Source organism: Onychomys torridus, chromosome 3 (assembly GCF_903995425.1).
Source record: "Onychomys torridus chromosome 3, mOncTor1.1, whole genome shotgun sequence".
NCBI classification, from domain to species: Eukaryota; Metazoa; Chordata; class Mammalia; order Rodentia; family Cricetidae; genus Onychomys; species Onychomys torridus.
The window spans coordinates 109,961,915-109,983,469 of NC_050445.1; the positions used below are offsets into that span (position 1 = coordinate 109,961,915).

Sequence of the window (21,555 nt, forward strand, 5' to 3'; positions counted from 1 at the left end):
TCCCCCTCCCTCCCCTTCTCCCGCCTCCTCATCTTCTTCCCACTCTGCCCCCATCCACTCCTCAGAGAGGGTAAGGCCTCCCATGGTAGACAATGAAGTCTGGCATACCAAGTTGAAGGAGAGCCTAGCCCCTCCCCATTGTTTCAAGGCTGAGCAAGGAATGGGCTCCAAAAGGCCAATTCATGCACCTGGGATAAGTCCTGGTCCTGCTGCCAGAAACCCCACAAACAGATCAAGCCCCATGACCATCACCCACATTCAGCAAGTCTAGTTCGGTCCCATGCAGGTTCCTGGGCTGTCAGTCCAGAGTCAGTGAGCTCCAACTAGCACTGGTCAGCTGTCTCTGTGGGTTTCCCCATCATTATCTTGACCCCCTTTTCTTTTCTTTTCTTTTTTTTTTTGAATGCTGAATGCCGTTTATTGAAGGAGGGAGGTCTTAAATCAGGCTTACAGCACAATGGAGAACCCTGATTATTATTTTTGGAGCTGAGGATCGAACCCCGAGCCTTGCACTTGTAGGCTCAGCCTCTACCACTGAGCTAAATCCCAACCTCCCTCCCCACTTCTGACGTTTTACAATCTTGCATCTAAGCTGTTAACACCCAATATGCTGGATACACAGACAAGGAGCTTCCTTCCCTTAAGCATTCAGGAGGGTGGAACCTCGCAGGGAATTAGCATAGGGATGCTAATCACCTGACTCTTATCCAGTGGCATCCTGTGTCTCAAGTGGATGCAGCACCTGCTTGTACGTGTCCAGCTGTGTGCCTCTTACCGGTCCACCCAGCCTCTGCTTTGAGCTCAGCCCCCAGAGTCCTCCCTGCCCCGGCCCCTTCTCTCTCATTGCTCCCCCATTCTCAAACTCATCCAGAAACGGGACCCCAGCTGTGGGAGAGTTGGAAATGAGGGTAAACTGAGGACAGTGTTCCTCAGTCATGTCACAGATGTCCTTGTCACACCTGGCCTCAGTGGCCATATCTCAGTGGTGAGGGAGGAGACAGAGAGTTAAAAAGAGAATTGGAGACACTGGAGAAGCCAAGTTTAGCTGGGAAACGAACACATGGCCAGGACACTAAAAATACACCCTTTGGTAAATGCCGTCCTAAAGCAAACTATGGATATGAAAGTCAGGAACAGGTGTGTGTGTGGTGGTGGGGGGGGGTACTGAGAGAGGTGTGAGCTGGACCCCACCATGCTGGCCAGAGCACAGACATCTGTTTCAGGAGATGGAGAGGCTGCTGCCCAGCCATGGCCAGTGGTCAACTCTCAAAAGTTCTGACACTTGCACAAAGTTGTGTGTTGGGAAAGAGCTGGGGCACCCTGGTCGGACACCCCAGCCATCACCAGCAACTGCGTGATGTGAAAACAGGAATACACAGCGGGGACAGCAGCCAGCATTCTCCCTGACCCCGAAGCCTTTTCTCTGGGACATCCCGGTGGGTACTCCGGCAGGAGTTGGCCAAGCTGCTGGCATCAGCACCACCCTCCTCCCCCTGGGCTGGTTTAGCCATCTCCAAACTTTTGCCACACCTGTGTGGTCAAGCCCACGCTTTGGCATGTCGCCCCTGTAGTGGCCTCCATCACACACGTTCTTAGGAGGCCTGGCCTTGTCTCTTCCAAGCTGAACTTTCCCGCTTTTGAATGGGAGACATAGCTAGGGTGTTTGGCTTGCTGCACTGTCACTAGCTCTGGGCCCACTCTGGGCTGAGAGACCTCATGTTGTCTTTCTGAGGACCCCTGTCACCCCTCTCTCTGCAGCTCCTCATTCTTCACCTTTCTACTCTGTGTTTAGCTGTGACTTCCAGTACTCAGTGAGCCTTCCAGACAGCAGCACTCTTGGAGAGGTTAGTAACCCTCCCCAGTAGGCCTCTCTCTACTCAGTGCAGAAACCCACCTTTGACAAGCCCTGGGGAGAGAGCACCCTTCTCTTTTATGGATGGATGGCACATTGCTCCATAAAGCCTAAGGGCCTTGGGGAAGGGAAGCAGAGGAGCTGCCCCAACAGCGGCAAAGGGGCAGCAGAGTGGGGGTGGCTTCTCCAGTCTGCTCCACCACCTGTGTGATGGCTTCCTGTGCTGCACAATTGGCCCCTGGGTGTCATGTGTAGAGTACATGGACTGAAGGATGGGAAGGATGGGAAATGCTAGAAGAGCTTGGGCCACACCAGGCCATAGCTAAGTGCCACGCACTGCTGTGGAGCACGTAGGCCCGTATTTCATGAGCTGTGTGCCCCTCTGCCACAGTAACTGGACCTTCTCCAATGCAGTCATAAGTCACATCAAGCAAGGTTTGAAAGGCTCCTTGCCAAGATATCAGGAGTAACATAACCACTAATAAGAAAAATCATCGGGGGCTGGAGAGATGGCTCAGTGGTTAAGAGCACTGGCTGCTCTTCCAGAGGACCCGGGTTCAGTTCCTGGCACCCACATGGCGGCTCACACCTGTCTGTAAGTCCATTTCCAGGGCTTCTGGCATCCTTACACAGACATACATGCAGGCAAAACACCAATGAATATAAAATAAAAATAAATTACATTAAAAAAGAAAAATCATCTGTGCTATGACAGCTCTTATTTTTAATTAAAACTCGAACTCCAGGGTTCAAATGATTCTCCTGCCTCAGCATCCTGGGGTGGGTGGAGTACGGCACCCAGCTGAGGAATCATGTAAGTACCCACTGCGGTAGGCAACCTTGCACAGACTTTGAAAGGACATACACCATAAGGACTACCACGTCATCTAAACTGATGACATGACAATGGTTCAGCTGAGGGGATGGTTTTTATTGTAGATGTGAGGGAGAAACAGGCAGAGGCATCTGGAAGAATCCAGAGCAGAGACTCAACATGGCCAGGAGAAGCAGGAGCAGAGCAGAAGGTAAGAGAACGAGAAGAGAGAGTGAGGAAGAGAGAGAGAGGAAGGGGGCAGAGCATGGGGAAGACAGAGAATGTGGGCAAAGGAGAAGGGAAGAAAGAGCCTAGCTGAGAGAGCAGGGCTCCAGGGAGAATAAGGGGGAGAGCCTGTGAGCTAGGGGAGTTTAAGGCAAGAAGAGCTGGGAAAGCAAGCATGTCAGCATGAACTCTGAAATGTGTAACAGGACTGAGGGAGCCAGGGGGCCAGTCTGCACTTGCTAATAGGCACTGCAGACAGCCATTGGTACCTTCTGCCAGTGGTAAGGGAAATGGCTCCTTTGGTAGAGAGGAACCTGCTTCACACATTCCTGAGGAATGCTGGCTTTTATCTAACTACCAGGATTTTGGGGAAATGGACTTTCCTCTAGACACACATGGCTTCCAGAAGAGGGAATCCAATCCTAATAAGGAATCACCGGCCACAGCCAGTATCAGAAAGGTTTCCTGGGTTCTGGGCATGCTCTGTGAATTAGTGAATTTAATTCCTTCCTAACCTGCTACTGACCCCAGGGGACTAAAAGAGACTTGGAGTCCTCTGCTGCAGAGGGTGAGAAAATAGGCTTAGAGAGACCAGGTGACCTCCTCAGGGTGACAAAGCCAGTAGTTTAAGGGAACCCATCCTAAGTCTTGTAGACCTCAAAGTCTGTGTTTCTTCTTTACACCTGGATATAACCCATAATATGCACAATAATAGATATAACCCGTTATACATAAAAGTATTGTGGGTATAACCCATAATAGGCAAATCTTTCTCAGTTCCAGAACCACAGAGAACATCATCTGTGGAGCAGACACCCTCCCTACTCAGTCTTTCTTTTTAACACAGGACCACGTGAAATCTGGCTTTTTTCCCCCCTTCAACAAGTGACTCATTTAAACACTTCAGAAACTCCCTCTTCAAGGGCCCCAGAGTGATTCTGTTTTCTTTTCGCCAGGAAACCTTAAATATTTTCATCTGAGGGACCACATGAGTAATTCTGGACCAGTGACTATGCCTTCGGGGTAAATTCTGCTTGAAACACTACCAGACAGAAAAATCACTTGGCAGCTCTCACAACCTCCAGGGAAGATGGCCTGCGCCCCCACCTCAAGCTCCAGCTGTCAGAGCCCCAAATCGATGCCATCAGACACACCCTGCAGGTCCTGTCACTCCCGTGTAGCTGAGCAACAGGTACCTGACTCATGTGCATCTCAAGGCTCACACTGCACCTTTCCTCAGAATCACTTGCTACTCATGTGCACTCGAACAGAGTTGACGTGGCCAAGTTAGGTGGATACAGTGGATGAAGACACTTGCCACCAAACCTGACGCCCGGTGTTCAAGCCCTGGGAACTAAGTGGTGGAAGGAAAGAACTGACTCCCAAAGTTGTCCTCTGACCTCCACGTGAATGCCGTGGCATGTGTGTGCTCTGGCATGAGTGCATATATATGTAAGCACAAATAAATGTAGTAATAGTAATATTAATATTAATAATAATAATAATAATAATAAAGTTTGTGCCAGGCATAGTGACACACACCTGTAATCCTAGGACCCAGGAGAGTGAGGCACCAGGTTGTGAATTTGAGATCAGGAAGGTCTACCTAGTGAGGTCTAGGCCAAACACCACCAGGACAAGCTGGTGACACAGCGAAAGCCGGCGGGAATGGTCCCCTCCTGGTGGGCCGGATCACCTTCCAGGCCAGAAGCAGCAGGCTTCAGCAGCTTTCCTGCTTCACTTTCAAAATACACAAAAGAGGTTTGCATTTAGAACTGACAGAAACTGTCACTCTGAGGAGACTGTAAATAGGAAAAACAGTTCCTCTGTGTAAAGGCAGTGCCTAACATCTGAGAAAGAGCGAAGGGCAGAGGACAAGCCTTCCCCTAGCTGTTAATCAATCCCTTAGTTCACAGGTACACACAAGTACTTCAGAGGCACAGGTAGGGGAACGGAGCCCGTGAGGTCACCATCATCAGGCCCTATGAAGATTTCTGTAATTCCCCAGCCTGGACTCCTCCCCCACTGACACATTCCACGCTTTTGTTAGCCAAAGCCCAACACAAGCTCTGCCACTAACTACCCTCCTGAAGTCTGACAGTCCCTTCTGTCATGCTGATGCTTTGGGGTCTCACACCCTGCTACTGGGGACACCTCCAGCTTTACCCCACAGTATATCCACTCACTGCAGATCCTACACAAAGCTTTCTGTGGAGACCTGACCAGCCTCTGGGCTTTGGAACCCACCCGCCAAATCAACCCTCTCCCAACAGTCTACTTTCTGGATCTCCCCAGCTGCCCGTCCTGGGCTCTTGGTCATCCTGGCAGACAAGATAGAGGAGTGACTCTGTGGGGACCCCAGGGACGGTCCTGGAAGTCAGCTGGGCCACAGCAACAATGTATGGTAGTTTTGTTGTTGTTGTTGTTTAGACAAAGTCTCACTATGGAGGCCAGGATTGCCTGGAACTTGCTATGTAGAGCAGCTGGCCTTGAACTCAGAGCTCCACTCACCTCAGCCTTTAGGGTGCTAGGATTACAAGTGTGCACCGTCCCCTCCCAGAGCATGGCAGTCTTGTGGTAGACTTTTGGAAGGAGCCCCTTTCTTTCTGAGACAAAGCCTTGCTTGCTTTATTTTGGGGCCGGGACTGTCTGCCTCTGGGACTTCCTCCTTCGCCACCGCTGTCGTGGTCATGCTGTCCGCCGCCTTGAGGCTCTGCGTACCGAATGCCACCGTGCACACACTAATGTCCCATCTTATGTGATAAAGCAGGGAGGCTCTGAAGTCTGTCCTGAGGTCACCCAGGCAGTAAGCAGCAAGGTCAAGGTTGCAGGGGCAGCCAGCAATTCACACACCAGAGAGCAGCCATACAATTCCATATCTCAGAAACACATGGCAGTGGGATCTCAGACTGCAGGGCCCTGGGGGCCTCCGGCCTAGTCCTCACGGCCCCTCATGGAAGGCACTTCATGGGTTTCCTGAGTGGGCACATGAACCGACGACTAAAGAGATTCGAGACCTTCCAAGTCGTCAGGGCCTCTGTTTTCTAAGACAGAAAATGGTTCCCCAAAGAAGGTTTGCAGCCACTCAGTTTAGCTGTAGAAACAGAACAACATCAGCAATTTGTAACTTAAGAACTTCAGGATGATGCCAGCTCAGGCAAGTCTCAGCTGTTAAGAAACAGCATTTGATGCTAGATGTAGTGGCAAATGCCTTAAATCCCTGTGCTGGGCAAGGCAAGGCAGGGAGATACTGAGTTCTGGCCAGCCTGGACTACATAGCAAGACTCTGACTCAGAAAAATCACATATATTACAATTCAATGTTTAGTATTCGTCAGTTGGCAAATAGCTGAACCAGGGGCCCTGAGGGTACCAACAACGGCTAAGGATGGAATGCGGTGTCCCTGAGCTTATCAATTTACAAAGAGGAGAGGCTTACTTGGGTTCCTGGTCATGGAGGGTCCAGTCAGTCTCTGGTTATGTGGCTTTGTTTTTTGTTCTATGGGAGGTAGCATGTCACAGTGGCAGTGTGTGATGGGGCAAAGCTATTCACCTCCTGGCTGGACAGCTCAAGAGAGGCAAACCTTATCCCCACCCATGATCTCCCACTAGGCTCCACCCTTAAAGATTCCCACCTCCCCCAAGCTGAGGACCAAGCCTTCAACACATGGCCTTTAAGGACACCCTAGAACCAAACAATAGCAAACACTGTACCAGAATCTCTGTTAACAATTTTATCAGCTCTAAGAATGGAGATAGAGCCTGCCACCCGCACTCAGGAGGCTGAGGCAGGAGGGTTATGAATTCAAGGCCAGTTGGTACTATATAGAGAGAAGCAAAAACAACAGCGCCCCTTCCACTTATGTGACAACTTAATCAACACTCTAATTCAAGACAAAGACATTCAATATTCCATTCTCTGATGGGGAAACTGAGAGTTAGCACATTCCGTTAACTTGTCTCTGTTCACCAGCTGGCGCTGGGCATGCTGTTGGACAAGTAGTTAGTTACCATAGAATGAAAGCCTGGGATCCCCACCTGAGCCCGCCTAACCCACCTCCTCCATGACGCATTCTTTGAAATTCAGCCCCAAACTCTTCTCTGCAGCTCCTCCCTGACCCTGCTTCCCTCAGCCGGCTTCTTCTTCTTTGGACATGTGCTGGTATGAGCTCATGGGCTCAGTGGTTCCCATGGTGGGTCCAGGGCCAGCAGCACTGGCATCATGGCCATGTCCTATGTCCATTGGCATGTGTGTGCCCAGATCATGACAGGCTGGTTGAATTTGAAAATATGGGGGTGCTGGTGTCCCCTGAGTTGCAGAGCTGGCCTCACTCTGTTTCCTCACAGACTCAACACTGGAGATTTTTCTTGGTTTTGTCCCCATCTTATGGATAAGCCAACTCAGGCTGGCGAGGATTTCATCTACCAGGGAAGGGGCAAATAAACGCATTCTCACACAAATTCACATCAGAGATCTACACAAAACAGAGGGTCTGGGTATGTGCAATTGAATAATGCAGACAGACATGAAGGAGCGGGGCAGGAAGGCTAAGACGCCAGGGGGCTGGAGGCTCCTGATGCCCTGAGAACGACAGGATCAGGTTCCCTGCACCTCATCCTGTTCCCTGTCACCCCAAGTTGGCTGGGCCTCGACAGCATCAGCAAGCAACATCCTCTGTTATTCTCACTCTTGTATTTACTAAGGCGAGAAACGGTGTCAACACATTCTCAAGCATTTCTGACAGACATGTACGACTTGCAGCTGGCAGCCACCTCCTTTATTAACAGAGCACATCTCACAGAGCCCCAAATCAGCTCCGACTCCTGCGCGGAAACCACCACAGGTCATCTTCGGGCTTGCCCCTGAATTTTCGCAGTACTGTTTATATCCACGCGGCCCACCCCTGAGTCATCACCAACACCCACGGTCATTCCCTCTAAACTTCCTCTTTTCTCACACCCCAGCTGAGGGCTTGGTGGGTTGTTTTTTTTTTAAATCTTCCTTTAGCACTTTCCCTCAAATATTTGCAGATAATTAATTCACTGTTAATTTGCCAGGGATACTTTCTTTATATTTTGTAAATAGAAAGCTGGGCCCAGCAAACTCCCTTAATTTCCTTTCTTTTTTCTACCCCTTTTTCCTCCATTCCTTCCTTCTTTTCTCTTTGCCACCTCCTTCCCCTTCTTTGCCCCTCTCTGCCCTTCCTCCCCCTCCCCTTTTTTGAGGGTGGGCTAGATGGAACCTAGGGCCTCACACACGGTGAGCAGGCGACATGTATTTATTTTTAACAGCATTGCTGGGAAATGCGAAATGCTTTAGGAGTGAGACATGATAACCACCGTCTAGGGTGCCATGGGTGGTGGATTCCTGTAGCCCCTCTATGGCAGGAGCTGCACCTCCCTCCTCCTTATGCCAGATGGCCGGGATGCCTGGGTGGAGGGCCGAGGGGTTTCTAGTGAGTCATGGGAGCAGCTGCAGACCCAGTGACTACATGCACACCCACTATGGCTTTCTTATGCTATGTTTAGGAAGTCATAGGAAACTCCCTTCTGGTGCCTCTACCTGTGCAGATGTGGCTGGAATCCCCCTACCTCTGCCTGCCTGCACTGTGTCTCTCTGGGCCTTGTCATGGATCCCCCCTCTCCTTGGGAGGGAGCCCGGCTTCCAGGCTCAGAGCTCTTCCCAGCAATGAGCAATCTTCCCTGCATACTGCTCCACAGGGATTCTTTATAGGCCTGAGCTCAGCAGTCCAGGGCTCTTCTCTTCTGCCTCTCCTCTCTGCTTAGACTCTGGGGTCCGGCTAAATCAGAAGATACATGATAGTGCAGATCTGAGAGACTTTGTGGCCTCTGCCCTGGCTCTCAACCAGGACAGCCATAGACTTAACTAGGGTAACTAAGACATCTGGGCTGTGCTGAAGACCAAAGACAGCAGAGTCTGAGGATGACGGAGGCAGACATCACTCTCCATCCAGGCTCTCCAGGGGTTTCAGTGGTAGCCAAGGCAGAAGCAGGGTTCCCTGTGGTCAATATCCTTCTGTGCTAGCTAATTTTATGTCTACTTGACACAGTCTGTAGAGTCATCTGAGAGGAGGGGGTCTCAATTAAGAAAATGCCTTCAGAAGATCGGGCTATTGGCAGGTCTGTAGGGCATTTTCTTAATTAATGATTAATAGGAGAAGGCCCAAACATTATGGGCTGGTGGTCCTGAGTTCTGTAAGAAAACAGGCTGAGCAAGCCATGAGGAGCAATCCAGTAAGCAGCAAGCACCCTTCCATGGCCTCTGCATCAGCTCCTGCTTCCAGGTTCCTGCTATGAGTTCCAGCCCTGACTTCCTTCACTGATGGACTGTGGTGTAGAAGTGTAAGCCAATGAAATCCTTTCCTCCCTGACTTGCTTTCGGTCATAGTGTTTCACGACAGCAGTAGTAGCCCCAACTAGGACACCGTCGTTTTCCAGTAAGATCCTACTCATGTGGTATGACCTGCTACCCTGCCAGCCCTGCAGGGTCTGGGGATACCTGTGTACCTCAGAGACACTGGTCATTGCCTTGGCATCCAAATATCATATTCTATGGCTCCCCTGTTCAGGACACACACTCATCATTTACAAGCTCCCCTGGCCCCTAGCCACCAGATCCACTCCACAGTGATGGGTCCCGAGAGTGGTCAGTCCCGCTCCTACAGATATTCAATGTGGAAGCCCTACAAAACTCTGATCTAAAACATTTCTTTGTCATTTAATGTGAGTTACAAATTCTTCTATCCATTCAACAAACACCAGTGATGCTTCCAGTGCCCGGGATACATGTAGATGATTGGGGAGATTCTGTGGTTGAGAGAGGGGCTAATGAACAGGATGATGAAATAGTCTATGCTTGCCTCAACTGGGGGAACCCACTGCTCCCAGCATGACAAGTGCCACATGCTTTTGGAGAAGGGCTGCTGGATTGAGGGGCAGCCTGGGCTATAAGTTACTGTGCCAGTGTATCCCTCTTGGCACAACACCCTATCCAGAGCAAATGTGCAGTTAGGAGCTTGAACCCATATTACTATTGATACTTGTAATAGCTGTTAGCTCAGATGTTATGGAAAAGTATGTGGATGGATAGCATGAAAGATGGTCTCGTGACTTAGTAGATCACCCAGAATGTACCCACAGTGGAAATGCCTGTAAGTGTGGCTGTGGCCCAGAGAACCGCCAGCCATGACTACTCTCTCCCTTTCTCTTTCTCTGGCTCCCTGCCTTGCTTGGATCAGCAGTTGATAGTTTCGTTTTCTTGCTTCCCTTGCAGCTAGCTACCACCATGGAAGCAGGTCTGGCCAGTGGGATCCAGCTGGGACCTGCTTCAGTTCTCTGAGGTAGGCCTGAGCTTAGCCCCTTCTTCTTTCTGGCTTCCTGCTCAGTATTCCTTGTGGGAGAACATGTGGCTGAAACAGGGCCCATAGGGGTGAATACTACAGCCATGAAACATCTGTGGGGCAAACCTCTGGACAAAGTCTGGGGTGTTTACAATGCCTCGCCATTCTTGCCCTGCCTGACTCTGTGGCACAGAAAAAATCAGACTTCTCTTCTTTAGGCTGTGGTGGGGTTTCTGTCTTACACAGTGGACCCATATGTGGTTCCAGTGCAAAGGGAATAGTGTCCTGGGTTATCCTACCTTAGTTCCTCCACATATGAGATGGAGATGGTAACCTCAGTCTTTAGGAGGATTTTGAGATATCCTAGGAAACGTGCCTAGAGCAAGGCTGGCAGGTAGCACTCAGTGATGGACAGCATCATGGTTTTCCTTCTGGTAATCTGTCCAAACCCACGAGGCCATTCAGGAAAACTCCAAAGGATAAAATAGAAAAAAAAAGCTAAATTTCTGTCTGCAGGCAAGCTGAGAAAAGTGGACAGATAGATAGCCACAGCACGGCCGCGGGGGATGCACCTAATGAGGAGCCAGCAAGTGGCTGAGCAGAGAGAACCATGGCTTCATTTCGAGACACGAGCACTTCTGTAACTAGCACTGTGGAAGGCAGCGTTGAAGCTGCTGTGGGTTCTCTGTCCAGCTGCTCCATTGAAAGTCTCCTGTCTATGCCTTCACTTTAGCTCCCCATGGCCTCTGCAGGCCTGAGATGACCCAGCTGAAGGCAGCAGGTCCAGGATAAGAACCTCCCACCCCCAGCTGAGCTGTCTATGTTCAGAGCCTTGGGAAAATGCCCATTTGGGGATGCAGCACAGCAGCTGGTCTGCCCTGCAACTTTAAGAGTCCTGGAGGAGAGGTTCCCCCTGCTCCCCCGCAGGTCCTTCTTCTATGTTATCTCAGCAATCTAACAGTATCCCATGGCCCACACGGAAGGTGAAAAGAGTGAAGGACGGGTATGGCCCAATAAGGTTCAAGTCAGATAGCCTGGACTCGCCATCCAGTGGGGAATTGGACCCACTGTGTGCAGGGCTATGCCCCTGTGTCTGGAGAGAAAGCACATGCATGTGCATAAACACACATACTCAGTTGGGTTCATTATTTTTGGCACATGCAGAGATATTTCCAATGTGCCATTCTGGGAACTTGGAACAGGTGAACACAGCCACTCCCGCCCTCCATTTAGAACATCACAGAGCTCTGCCTCAACTTCAGATTTATTTATTTATTTTTGCTGGCAACATCAAAAAGTGGGCTGCTTCTTTTCTCCCTGGACTCTGAAAAAAAAGAATCCTTCAAAAATGTTTTTTCTAAGCACCTCAGTCAGGCAATATAAACAAAGCCTCCCATTGACTTCATCTGGCCTAGTTTATCTGATAAGCAGGCTGCTGCTGAGCTGTAAGACAGATGCCTGAGATTCAGGGTGCTCAGTGCAACAATTCTCTCACAATGTCTCCCAGCACATAACGACAGCCACAACTGATTTTAATGGAGACGGATGCAGCAGGACAAAGCCTTCCTGTCTTGGGATTTTCTAGTGAGCAGAGAGAGTGTTGGGCTTAATAATGACAGAGTCCCCACAGCAAAGGCCTCGGGGATAACCCTGGAATATTATCTCCCAAACAACAGTCTCACCAATATAACTAGGGCTGACTGCAGAGCAGCAGAGAACATCGCAGCTGTAATAGGGAAGAATTTAGTTAATAATTGCAATTACCGGGACATGTACATACATCTAGCTTAAGAGGGGCTCCTGGCAAATCAAATTCACAGGTCTTTGTGGACAAAAATCACCTAGCAATCTGTCTATCTCACGTGAGCTTCTCTGTGTGTGGCTGTAACTCTCTCTCCAGGAGACTCAAGCCACTGGCACAGCTCCCCTGTTCCTCCTTTCAATGACATCACTTCATTATCTACTCTCATATCAGATAGACAAAGTGGAATTTCTGGATCTGGGCAGAATGACCTAGAAGCACACTGGACTGTGGGGAAATGACCACACTGTCACTGGGAGCCCAGTTTCAGAGACCAAATCTGGAGACTTTTCAGCCACAGGAACACCACAAAAATAACTCAAGGGCTGCATACTGGGTTGGGGGTATAGCTCAGCCATAGAGTGCTTGCCCAGCATATTTGAGACTCTAGTTCAAATCCTACTACAAGAAGGACTAGAAGGTGCATACTGACCTGGGCAATGAGCCCAGCAGTGCTGGCAGTACGGTTTTTGTCACGAGAAAAAAAAAAAAACAACAAAACATTTATTTAGCCTGGAGGTATCTGTGCATGCCTGTATGTGTGTAAGCACATAACCTGTACATACATGTGTGCATATGTGAATGCATGCATGTGTGTACCCAAATATGTGTGCTTGCACATCAAGACTCCCACACACATTTGTTTGGTAAGTGTGCATTGTGCTGATGTGTTTACACGTGCACACCCATTTGTGGTCACTGATCTTCTCCGTCAACTCGCCTGGCTTGAAAAATGTCTAAGAGATGATCACAGTACAACTCTGGGTGTGTCTGAGGGCACTTCAGGAGAGGATGAACTAAGTGGGGAGACACCACTGGGATGTGGGCGGTGCCATCCCCTAGGCTGGGAACCTGACAGGATAGAAGGGGAGGAAAAAGAAGGTCCTCTGTGCAGGCTTGCTCTCTCTGCTTCCTGCCTGCTGTGCACTGCTCTGCTCTGTTCCACCACGGACCAAAAACCTCTGAAGCCATGGGCCAAAATTGTTCCTCCTAATCTGTAACGGTGCTGTGTATGCTCAGCTGTGCATACACGTGTGTGTATGTATATACACATCTGTAACAGTGCTGTGTATGTGCAGCTGTGCATACACGTGTGTGTGTGTGTGTGTGTGTGTGTGTGTGTGAGTGTGTGTGTGTATGTATATACACATATGTGCAAACATACTCAAGACTTTTCCTACGTGCCCAGCTTGAGGCACTTTATAAACCTCTGCTGCTTCCTATGAGATTAAGATTTGACTTAATCTGACTTATTGCATTCACCTGAAGTCCTTTGGGAGCGAACCAGTGTCCACCTTGAGAGGAGGCACTTTAGAGTCATACCATAGGGCTCCTTGGCCCAGGCGGGCTCCTGGATAAACAGGCCCAGCTTTGGTTTCTCAACCAAGCTTCCAATAAGCCTGCATGCAAACTCTGATTTGATAGTGACTGCTGGCCAGACACACTGTCCCATTCATATAACCACATGTAAATTTTAACCCAGAGACTAGACTCAGACAAGACGATGGCAGGGGTGGGGTGGGGGTGGGGTGGATAGGACAGAATAGCCAGGGGGCTTTCTACCAGCCTTTGTGGTGCGCCAGAGGTACTCACCATGGTCATGGGCAAATACCAGCATGTCCAGCCCCTTCAACATCTGAGCCAGCTCATCATAACGGCCACAGTGCTCCCCAGCGCCATGGGACACAAAGATGAGGGCCCTGGAGGATAAGAAGGGAGCAGTTAGGAAAGCCACAGATAAGACTGCTGGAGCAGCTGGGGAGCTCACGCCAAGCCAGCAATGAGTCAGAACCCAACTCTGATCGGGGAGAGCCCACAGCCTGGCCCTCTCTCTGGATGCGCTCTCAGCCAGTGTCCCACCAGGAAAGCCAGTCCCTGAGAGGTCACGGGAGCTGACCTATGGCAGGGTCAGGCAGAGAGCTAGCACCCAGGACCATTTGTTTCTAGGTCCCCTTCAGGTGAGGAGTTCCTGCCCATGATGATGACGGGGAACAGCCACAGGCGCCATTTTACCCGGCCTTACTGCTTGCCAGTCCCTTTGATAACAGTGTTACTGTGTTGTGTTACTGTGTTGTTTCTACAGAGGACAGCGGAATTCAGAGAAGTTAACTGTCTAAGCTTCGCAGCAGGTTAGTAAGAGCCCAGTCAGAATGTGTCACCTCCTGGCTTTAAGGTCTCCAGTGTACTGCCACAGGCCTCAATACAAAACCCACCCAGCCCCTCCTGCCCAGCCCAGCCCCCACATTCACCACAGAGTGTGGCAGCATTGGCCATGTGTTTGCTTCCTGACTTCTCTGCCAGCAGAGCTCAGCTCTGAGGCATGGACCTCAGAGCTACCCCAGTCTTGCACCCTGGGCCAGCCCCTACACACAGGCTGGGTAAGCGACCAACCCACTCAAAAGCTGTGTTCTTTCCACAATCCCTCCCAGCCAAGCCCTGCAGGCTGCTAACAATGTGGGTCTGTTTCACCCTGCTTCATATTTTAACCTTTGAGAAAACCACCTTTGGTATATGTGTTTCCTGCCTCTCCCTAAAGACACATGAGACCTGCTTCCCCGACCTGCTGTGTTCCATGGATATGCAAGCTGCTGTGTTCACTTGGACATCAATGGGCAGCGATACCTGCCTGCTTGCGATTCCTGGGCTACGCAGACAATTTTTTCTTCCACATTTCTCTCAGCTGCAGGGGAGTGTGCCTGGGACCCCAACATCCTCCATCTTCATAGGGATTTCACTTCCCAAGGGATGGCTCAGGGGTGCCCATCCTTGGGACTATGGGCTTCTATGGTGACTCAGCCCATGGTTACTAACAGAAAAGTGGTCAAGCTGGGTTTTGCAAAATTGTCAGCTCCTTACCAGGGGCCACAGCAGAGGACGGAGTCCAGAGGAGCCATTTGGAGTCTAAGAGAACAACAGAACAGGCACTGTTTCCATCCATGCCTGTGATAGTATCTACTCCCTGGTCAATGTGTGACACGTGTTCTGCACAGCTTCCTGTCACTCCAACCACTCCTGGCCTCAGCCCTGTCTGAGGATAATGGAGGAGTATCTGAAACCACTGGCATGTGGGTCCCCCTCTGGAGATCCTGGGTTTCATTGGTCTGGAAGTGGAAAGACTTCTCATGGCTCATGCACAGCCATGGCTGAGAAACACCTGCTCTGGTCAATGGTCACAATGTTGCTCAGAGGCTCTGTGAGGCTCCATAGAGGTAAAAAATGCAGCCACTGTGGACACTCAACAGCTACCTCTAAGTCACAGCATTCCCGGGGTGCATGCTGGTTGAGCCATGGCTTCTGTCCACTAAGGCACAAAGCCTTCAGGAGCTTACGGCTGTCACCTCTTGGGAAGAAACTGATTGCATGGATGCCCATAATGACTTCTCTGCATCTACCAGCTTCTCCACAGTCCCAGTGGGCATGCTCAGTCTTACTCTGTTACAGGAAGTGGGCTATTGGTAGCTCCAGGTTTCAGATCTGGCATGGACCCCATTTTGATAAGTTAGCATACACACACATACCATGCACACATGCATGCACATATGTTACATGTTCACTGGGTCTGTCTGTCTGGCTAAGTGAAATTAAGTCAGACTGCTCTGCTTAAAGCTCTTTAGAGATCTTCTCTGAGGCAAAACAAAGCCTCAGAAACACCATCACCTCCCTCCTCTCCTTTACTGCTCAGGAGCCTTCAGCTTCCTTCCTGTTCTCAGACATGCCAATCAGACATGCCAATCAGACATGCCAATGTTTGGTAGCCAGACATGCTACCAAATGCTTAGCTGGGGAGGGCTCATGTCTGGCCATCTCCTTGGTATGAGAACACGCCCCATGGCTGGTGTCCCTGGACACTCAGTTTGGAAGATAACGCCAAGTTCCCTCTCCCAAACAGGTCTGCGCTGGCTTGAGTGCATTCTTGCGGTGTGCGCTCCCACCTACACCTCTGCACCTGCTGAGACTCCTGCCCCTCAGCTTCCTCGTCCTGAGGTCTCTGAATCAGAGATCCCCTCCAGCACTGTCACCACTGTTTGTCACTTATTTTTTTTTGTCTCCTCAGTCACTTCTGGGCACGGAGGCCCTGCCTGTCTTTCTACTGTGGTCTCCCCAACTGAGACGTCAATGCCTGAGGCAGCAAAGTCAGGGCCTGACACCTTGTAAGTGAACTCCTCCAACATGCCTGGCTTGGATTCCTCTGAACAGCAGTCTCAGGTTTAGAAAGCAAGACAAGGCAGGACCTGCCAGAAGCCCCAGAGTTAGCCATTGACTGCACCTGTGGCCCCCTGCCATCTGGCTTTCTCTGCCCCTCTACACACACACCTGTGGGTGCCCCTAGAACCCCTCTGTGTGCCCCATTAAGCTTGGTGGTTGTATGCCCCCAGCCCATGGTTCTTCTTTTTGTATGATCATTTGAAATAAAGGGCCAGCCCCTAGCTCCAGGATTGCTAGTGGCACATCCACAGTCACCCCTCGGAAGCATCTCCTTTGGGGTTTCACAGAACACTGGAATTAAACTTCTGCTTGATGGAATCTGTGACACAGCTTGAGAAGCTCAGACATACAGTTAATATCACCCTGGAGGCTGGGAGGCCAGCATAAGAGCAGCCCAGTGCTTCGGAGCAGTGCCCTCTGGGCCCACAAGACTGGGGTGGTGCTGCAATCAGAGAAGATGTCATTACGTGAAAGATGCCCTCACAAGATCAGGCCTCTGGCCATTTCCTTCAGACCCTCACCCAAGAGCCTATGTCCTTCCTGCTACGTCCACACGGCTACATATAATGCTGCCCCAGCTACACGTGGTCTTGGCAAGTGCCAGAGTACAGAGGTGAAAGGTTACCGGAAGCGGGGACGCCATGACGCAGCTTCCATGAGGTCGTCATTCACAGTAGGTTGGGACTCTGGGGTGATGCAGTTGTTTTAAGGTCCCCTATACACCTTTAACTTCTCACACAAGGTCTTGTAATTCTCATAAATTTAATGGTTCTCCAAGCTGGAGTCCACCTCTTGTGGATACCCTACTTAGATAATTGTTCACATCTCCCCAGGAAAAGCCAGTGGTTGTTGGTAACCACTCATGATGCCAGGAAAGTGTCTCCCCCAGCCGCCCAGGCCTTTGGAATTTACCCCACGTGAGGGCCAGATATCGGTGATATTAAGGCCACTCCATGTAGTTAAAAGGGAGGTTTATTTTGTGGGGTAACTTACAAATGAAGGGATAGGTTGCAGGGTCTGGGAAAGGTATGGCGCAGTCCGGCAGTGCTCTCTGGAGAACTCTGCTCGGTCTACCTCCAGGGTCCTGGAACCAAGAGAGGCCTCTCCTTTTGATCCTGTGTCTTCAGCCTCCTCTCTCAGCCTTGCCTTGTAGGTGTGACCATTACTGAAGCCTCAATCGGGGTCGGAACTTCCAGGCCAAGGCTGGGATGGCTACCCACTACAGAAAAGTCCTCTGTGACCCTCAGCATGGATAGAGAATGGAAGGGACTCTTGCTCACAAGACAGACGTCACCATGGTACCTAATATGGCTCAGAAGTATGGCTGGGAGCTTGTTAGGGCTGGACCCTGGGGACTTTGAGATAAAAGCTCAGTGTTGCCCCCAGCCTGCTCACAGATTCTTAGTCTAGCAGGAAAGGTGCTCAGCAAGAAGGGAGACACACACACACACACACACACACACACACACGGAGCAGGCAGGAGAATCCTACTTGGTCTTGATGGATTGGCCTTTGAAGGAAGGCCTTGGTCTTGATGGATTGGCCTTTGAAGGAAGGCCTAGGTCAGAGTATCTGAGGAGCAAGGTCTAGGTCTGATGATAGCTCCCCGATTACGGGGACAGGTGCACCAAATCCAGGCATAGGAAGAAGGCCCGGCAGCAGCCAGGCATTGCTTGGTGGTGGTGGTGGTGGTGGTGGTGGTGGTGGTAGTGGTGGTGGTGGTAGAAAAGAAGGTCTCCAAGGTGGGCAACATGGGGAAGCTGGGAGGAGAAATGGTACCAAGCAGGGTGGTGACCTGATATGACTTCTGTGCTAAACTCTCAGGGCTACTGTGCATCATGGAGCCAGGAGCCAGGAGCCAGGAGCCAGGAGCCAGGAGGATGCTTGTCAGGGAGCTGATGCAGCCAAGCCCTGAACAGGTGCCAAGGGAAGCGGTCCAGTGCTGCCCCTCCTCCCCTGGCATCCCATATCCCCAACAAAGGACCAGAGCTGAGCATCAGCAGAGCTGTTTGTGCAGACAAGGCGGGACCCACAGCAACAAAATCTAGGTTGCAGAAGAGGCTGCACAGATCTTTTCCCCGGAACTTCCCCATGGCTGCAGGCAGACGGGAGCCAGGCGTTCAGGGGGAAGGCAGGGGCTGTGGGAGGGGCAGCCGGCCCCAGAAGCAGATGGCCTGCCTGGCACCCAGCCCTGAGAGGAGGGGCCACCCTGGAAACCATTTGGAACCTGAGATAAAGGAGGCAGAGGCTCAGAGCTTTTCAGAATGAGTGAGCCCTCACTGGGTGGCATGGCTCTTCCTCCCAAGCAAAATGAACTCGCCCATTCCTAACGGTTCAGGTGGTCTAGTCTTGCCCAGTCTGTTTTGCCTGCTTGTGAAACAGAGATGAGCCCGCCACCACACACCTCAGATGACACTGCGGGTAAATGAGATGTCAATGTGCAGCCCACGCGCAGTATGAAAGCCCACGTTCAAGTTCAGAGCTCTCCACAGCACATTCCTAGACCTCCATAGACCTTAACTTCTACACCTGTGAAATGGGAGTCCCACAATTTTTGAGATGGAAGGAGATAAGGAGAAACCTGTGCTGGCTAGGGTTTCTTTTGTTGTTGTTTTTGTTTTTTGTTTGGTTTGGTTTTTTGTTTGTTTTGGGGTTTTTTTGGTTTTTTTTTTTTTTTTTTTTTTTGCTTTTGTTTTTGTCTGTTTGTTTTTGTCAACTTGATACAATCTATGGTCATCTGAGGGGAGAGCGCCTCAACTGAGAAATTGCCTCCATAAGAGCAGGATGCAGGGCTTGGGGATTTAGCTCAGTGGTAGAGCACTTGCCTAGCAAGCACAAGGCCCTGGGTTCGATCTTCAGCTCCAAAAAAAAAAAGAAAAGAAAAAAGAGCAGGATGTAGTCAAGCCTGTAGGGCATTTTCTCAGAGATGTGGTGTGGAAGGGCCCAGAGCAATGTGGGTGGTGCCACCTCAGGCTGGTGGTCCTAGGTTCATAAGAAAGCAGGCTGAGCCAGCCCCATGGTGAGCAAACCACTAAGCAGCCCTTCCCCACGGTTTCTGCTTCAGCACCTCTCTCCAGGTTCCTACCCAATTTGGGTTCCTGTCCTGGCTTCCCTACAACGGACTATGTGATGCAGGATGTACGTCTGTCTTTATAAACCCTTTCCTCTCCAAGTTGCTTTCGATCATGGTGTTTTTTCACAGCAGTAGTAACCCCTAATTAAGACAGGCCCAGAAATGTGCCCAAAGGCTCTGAGTGCCCTCGGTCTTTGAAGTGTCTCCTCTGCCTCGGCTACCTCGGGTGGTAAAAACCACCTGTGACCATAGACCTGCCACATTCTTAGCTTCCTACACCAGCCACCTGCTCCAGGAGGCTGAGCAAGACCCTTGCAAAGACAGTCAGGCAACAGGTAGCAAACACAGCCACCTGGGGACACAGAGCCCAGAGCTGAGAGGACCAGGACTCTCCCTTCTGTTCCCCATAGGACTTTGGACTTGTGGGCCCTGCTTCATTTGCTCTGACTATCTGTGGAGCAGGCCTGCTGCCCTCCTGGCACTGGATGGGGAGACTGGGCTCCATCCTGCCCATACATGTGCTCCAGGACATCAAGGGGAGATACAGTAGATTGGAAGAGATGCTCTGCTCATTCATCAGGAGGGAATGTGTAGGCAGAGGGACGCAGCACCCATTCCTACCCGAGAGCCACTCAGGCTGGGGAAGCGCAGACACCCCTGAATACCATCCATAGTGCCCCCCAAGGGCTTCTCCTGAGGAGGGGCGGTGTGCTCTTCCTTCTTGTATGTCCCTAGCACCCCACTCACTTAACTGCCTGCTTCATCATTCGCCTCTTACAGTGCAGCTGCCAAATCTTATAGCTGTAAAACACAGAAAAGATGCATCTGCTGGTCCTCAGTGGGTCTGTGAGAGTGAGCTGGACCCCTTCTGGCTTCTGTTGAAATCCAAATTTAACTCCTATCCCCTCCTTGAGGATCAGGAGGCCTGGGCTCCTTCCTGCCTCTGGCAGAGCTTCCCAGTTGAAACAGGTCAGGGGATAAGGACAGGTCGGCACCTGCCAAGAGCCACACAATCTAGAGGAAATAGAGATAAACATATCCTTTGCCATATGGATCAGTAATGCCAATCTCACCGAGGTGTGCAACCACTGATTGAGGAACTGTGGGGAAAAGCCCAGCGTGATGGCCAGAGCTGAGGGATGGGTCTGTAAAACAGCCCTGGCAGCCGCCTCTTGTCTGGCTGGATGCTGGTCTAAGAATATCATTCCGAGTTAATTCATTGAGCCCTCCAAAAAACCACATGAGGTTTTGGTCTCTATTCTGCAGATGAGGGAAGTGAGGTTCAGAGGTCTAACCAGCTTACCCGAGCTCACATAGCCAATAGGCAAGCCAGAGAGGCTTGCAAGCCTGCCCTCCTGACCACCATGCACACGAATCACAAGACGACATCATACATGTGGTCCTGTCACAGTTGGTGACCAGGTGAGGCTACAACCCGCTCTCTCCACCTACTCTTCTGGCCTCCTGTCCCTGCTCTCCCCTTTCCCACCCTGTCCTCCAACCACACAAGACATATATTGGTTCTTCAGTGCACCAACTCTATCTATGCCCTCCAACCTGGTGTGGGCTGACCTCTAACCCTATGAACACTGAAGTCCTCAGCAGCTTCCCACACTAGCTGATCACTCCCTCCAGGGGCTCCAGAACCTCTGTCTTCATTTGATTCATTCAGCATTGTCAGGACCTGGTGTAAGCGGATCCTTTGTTCCTTGAAGAGAAAGATCACACTGCACAGATTCATCTTGGTATCTCATACCCAGGAGCATGGCCTCTGAGCCATAAATGCCATGTGGGTGGATGGATAGATGGATGGGTGGACAGATGGATGGACGACCAGATACGAGCAGAAGGACAGTTAGAAGGAAGGATAGATGGATGATGGATATATAAGATGAACAGATGGATAGGAGGATGGGTGATGGATAGATGATGGATGATGGATGGATGGATGGATGGATGGATGGATGGATGGATGGATGGATGGATGGATGGAGAGAACTCTCAGATCATCCCCTAGAGTCCTGGAGGCCTCTCCTACTGCTATTTACTCAACTATGCAAAAAAGCACCCAATTCCCTTTGGTCCATCTACCACAAATGCCTCCTGTCACCATAGATGACCCTGTTTACCATACAGACAAATACTTATATGAAACTCTGAACAGAGAAAGTGAGCAGGTGGGACCCACAGGCATGGGGCATTCAAGGAAAGTGTGGAGCTGTGT

General features: G+C 50.7%; 1 protein-coding gene across 2 annotated transcripts in view; it reads right to left on the reverse strand.

Moving 5' to 3' along the window:
* The window catches only part of Mgll (monoglyceride lipase), a 111,798-nt gene that overhangs the window by 54,569 nt on the left and 35,674 nt on the right, over positions 1-21,555 (reverse strand). For both annotated transcript variants that reach the window (XM_036181008.1, XM_036181007.1), the window contains exon 3: positions 13,646-13,752. In XM_036181008.1, the coding sequence (XP_036036901.1) occupies positions 13,646-13,752 (107 nt within the window). The remainder of the gene's footprint in view (positions 1-13,645; positions 13,753-21,555) is intronic.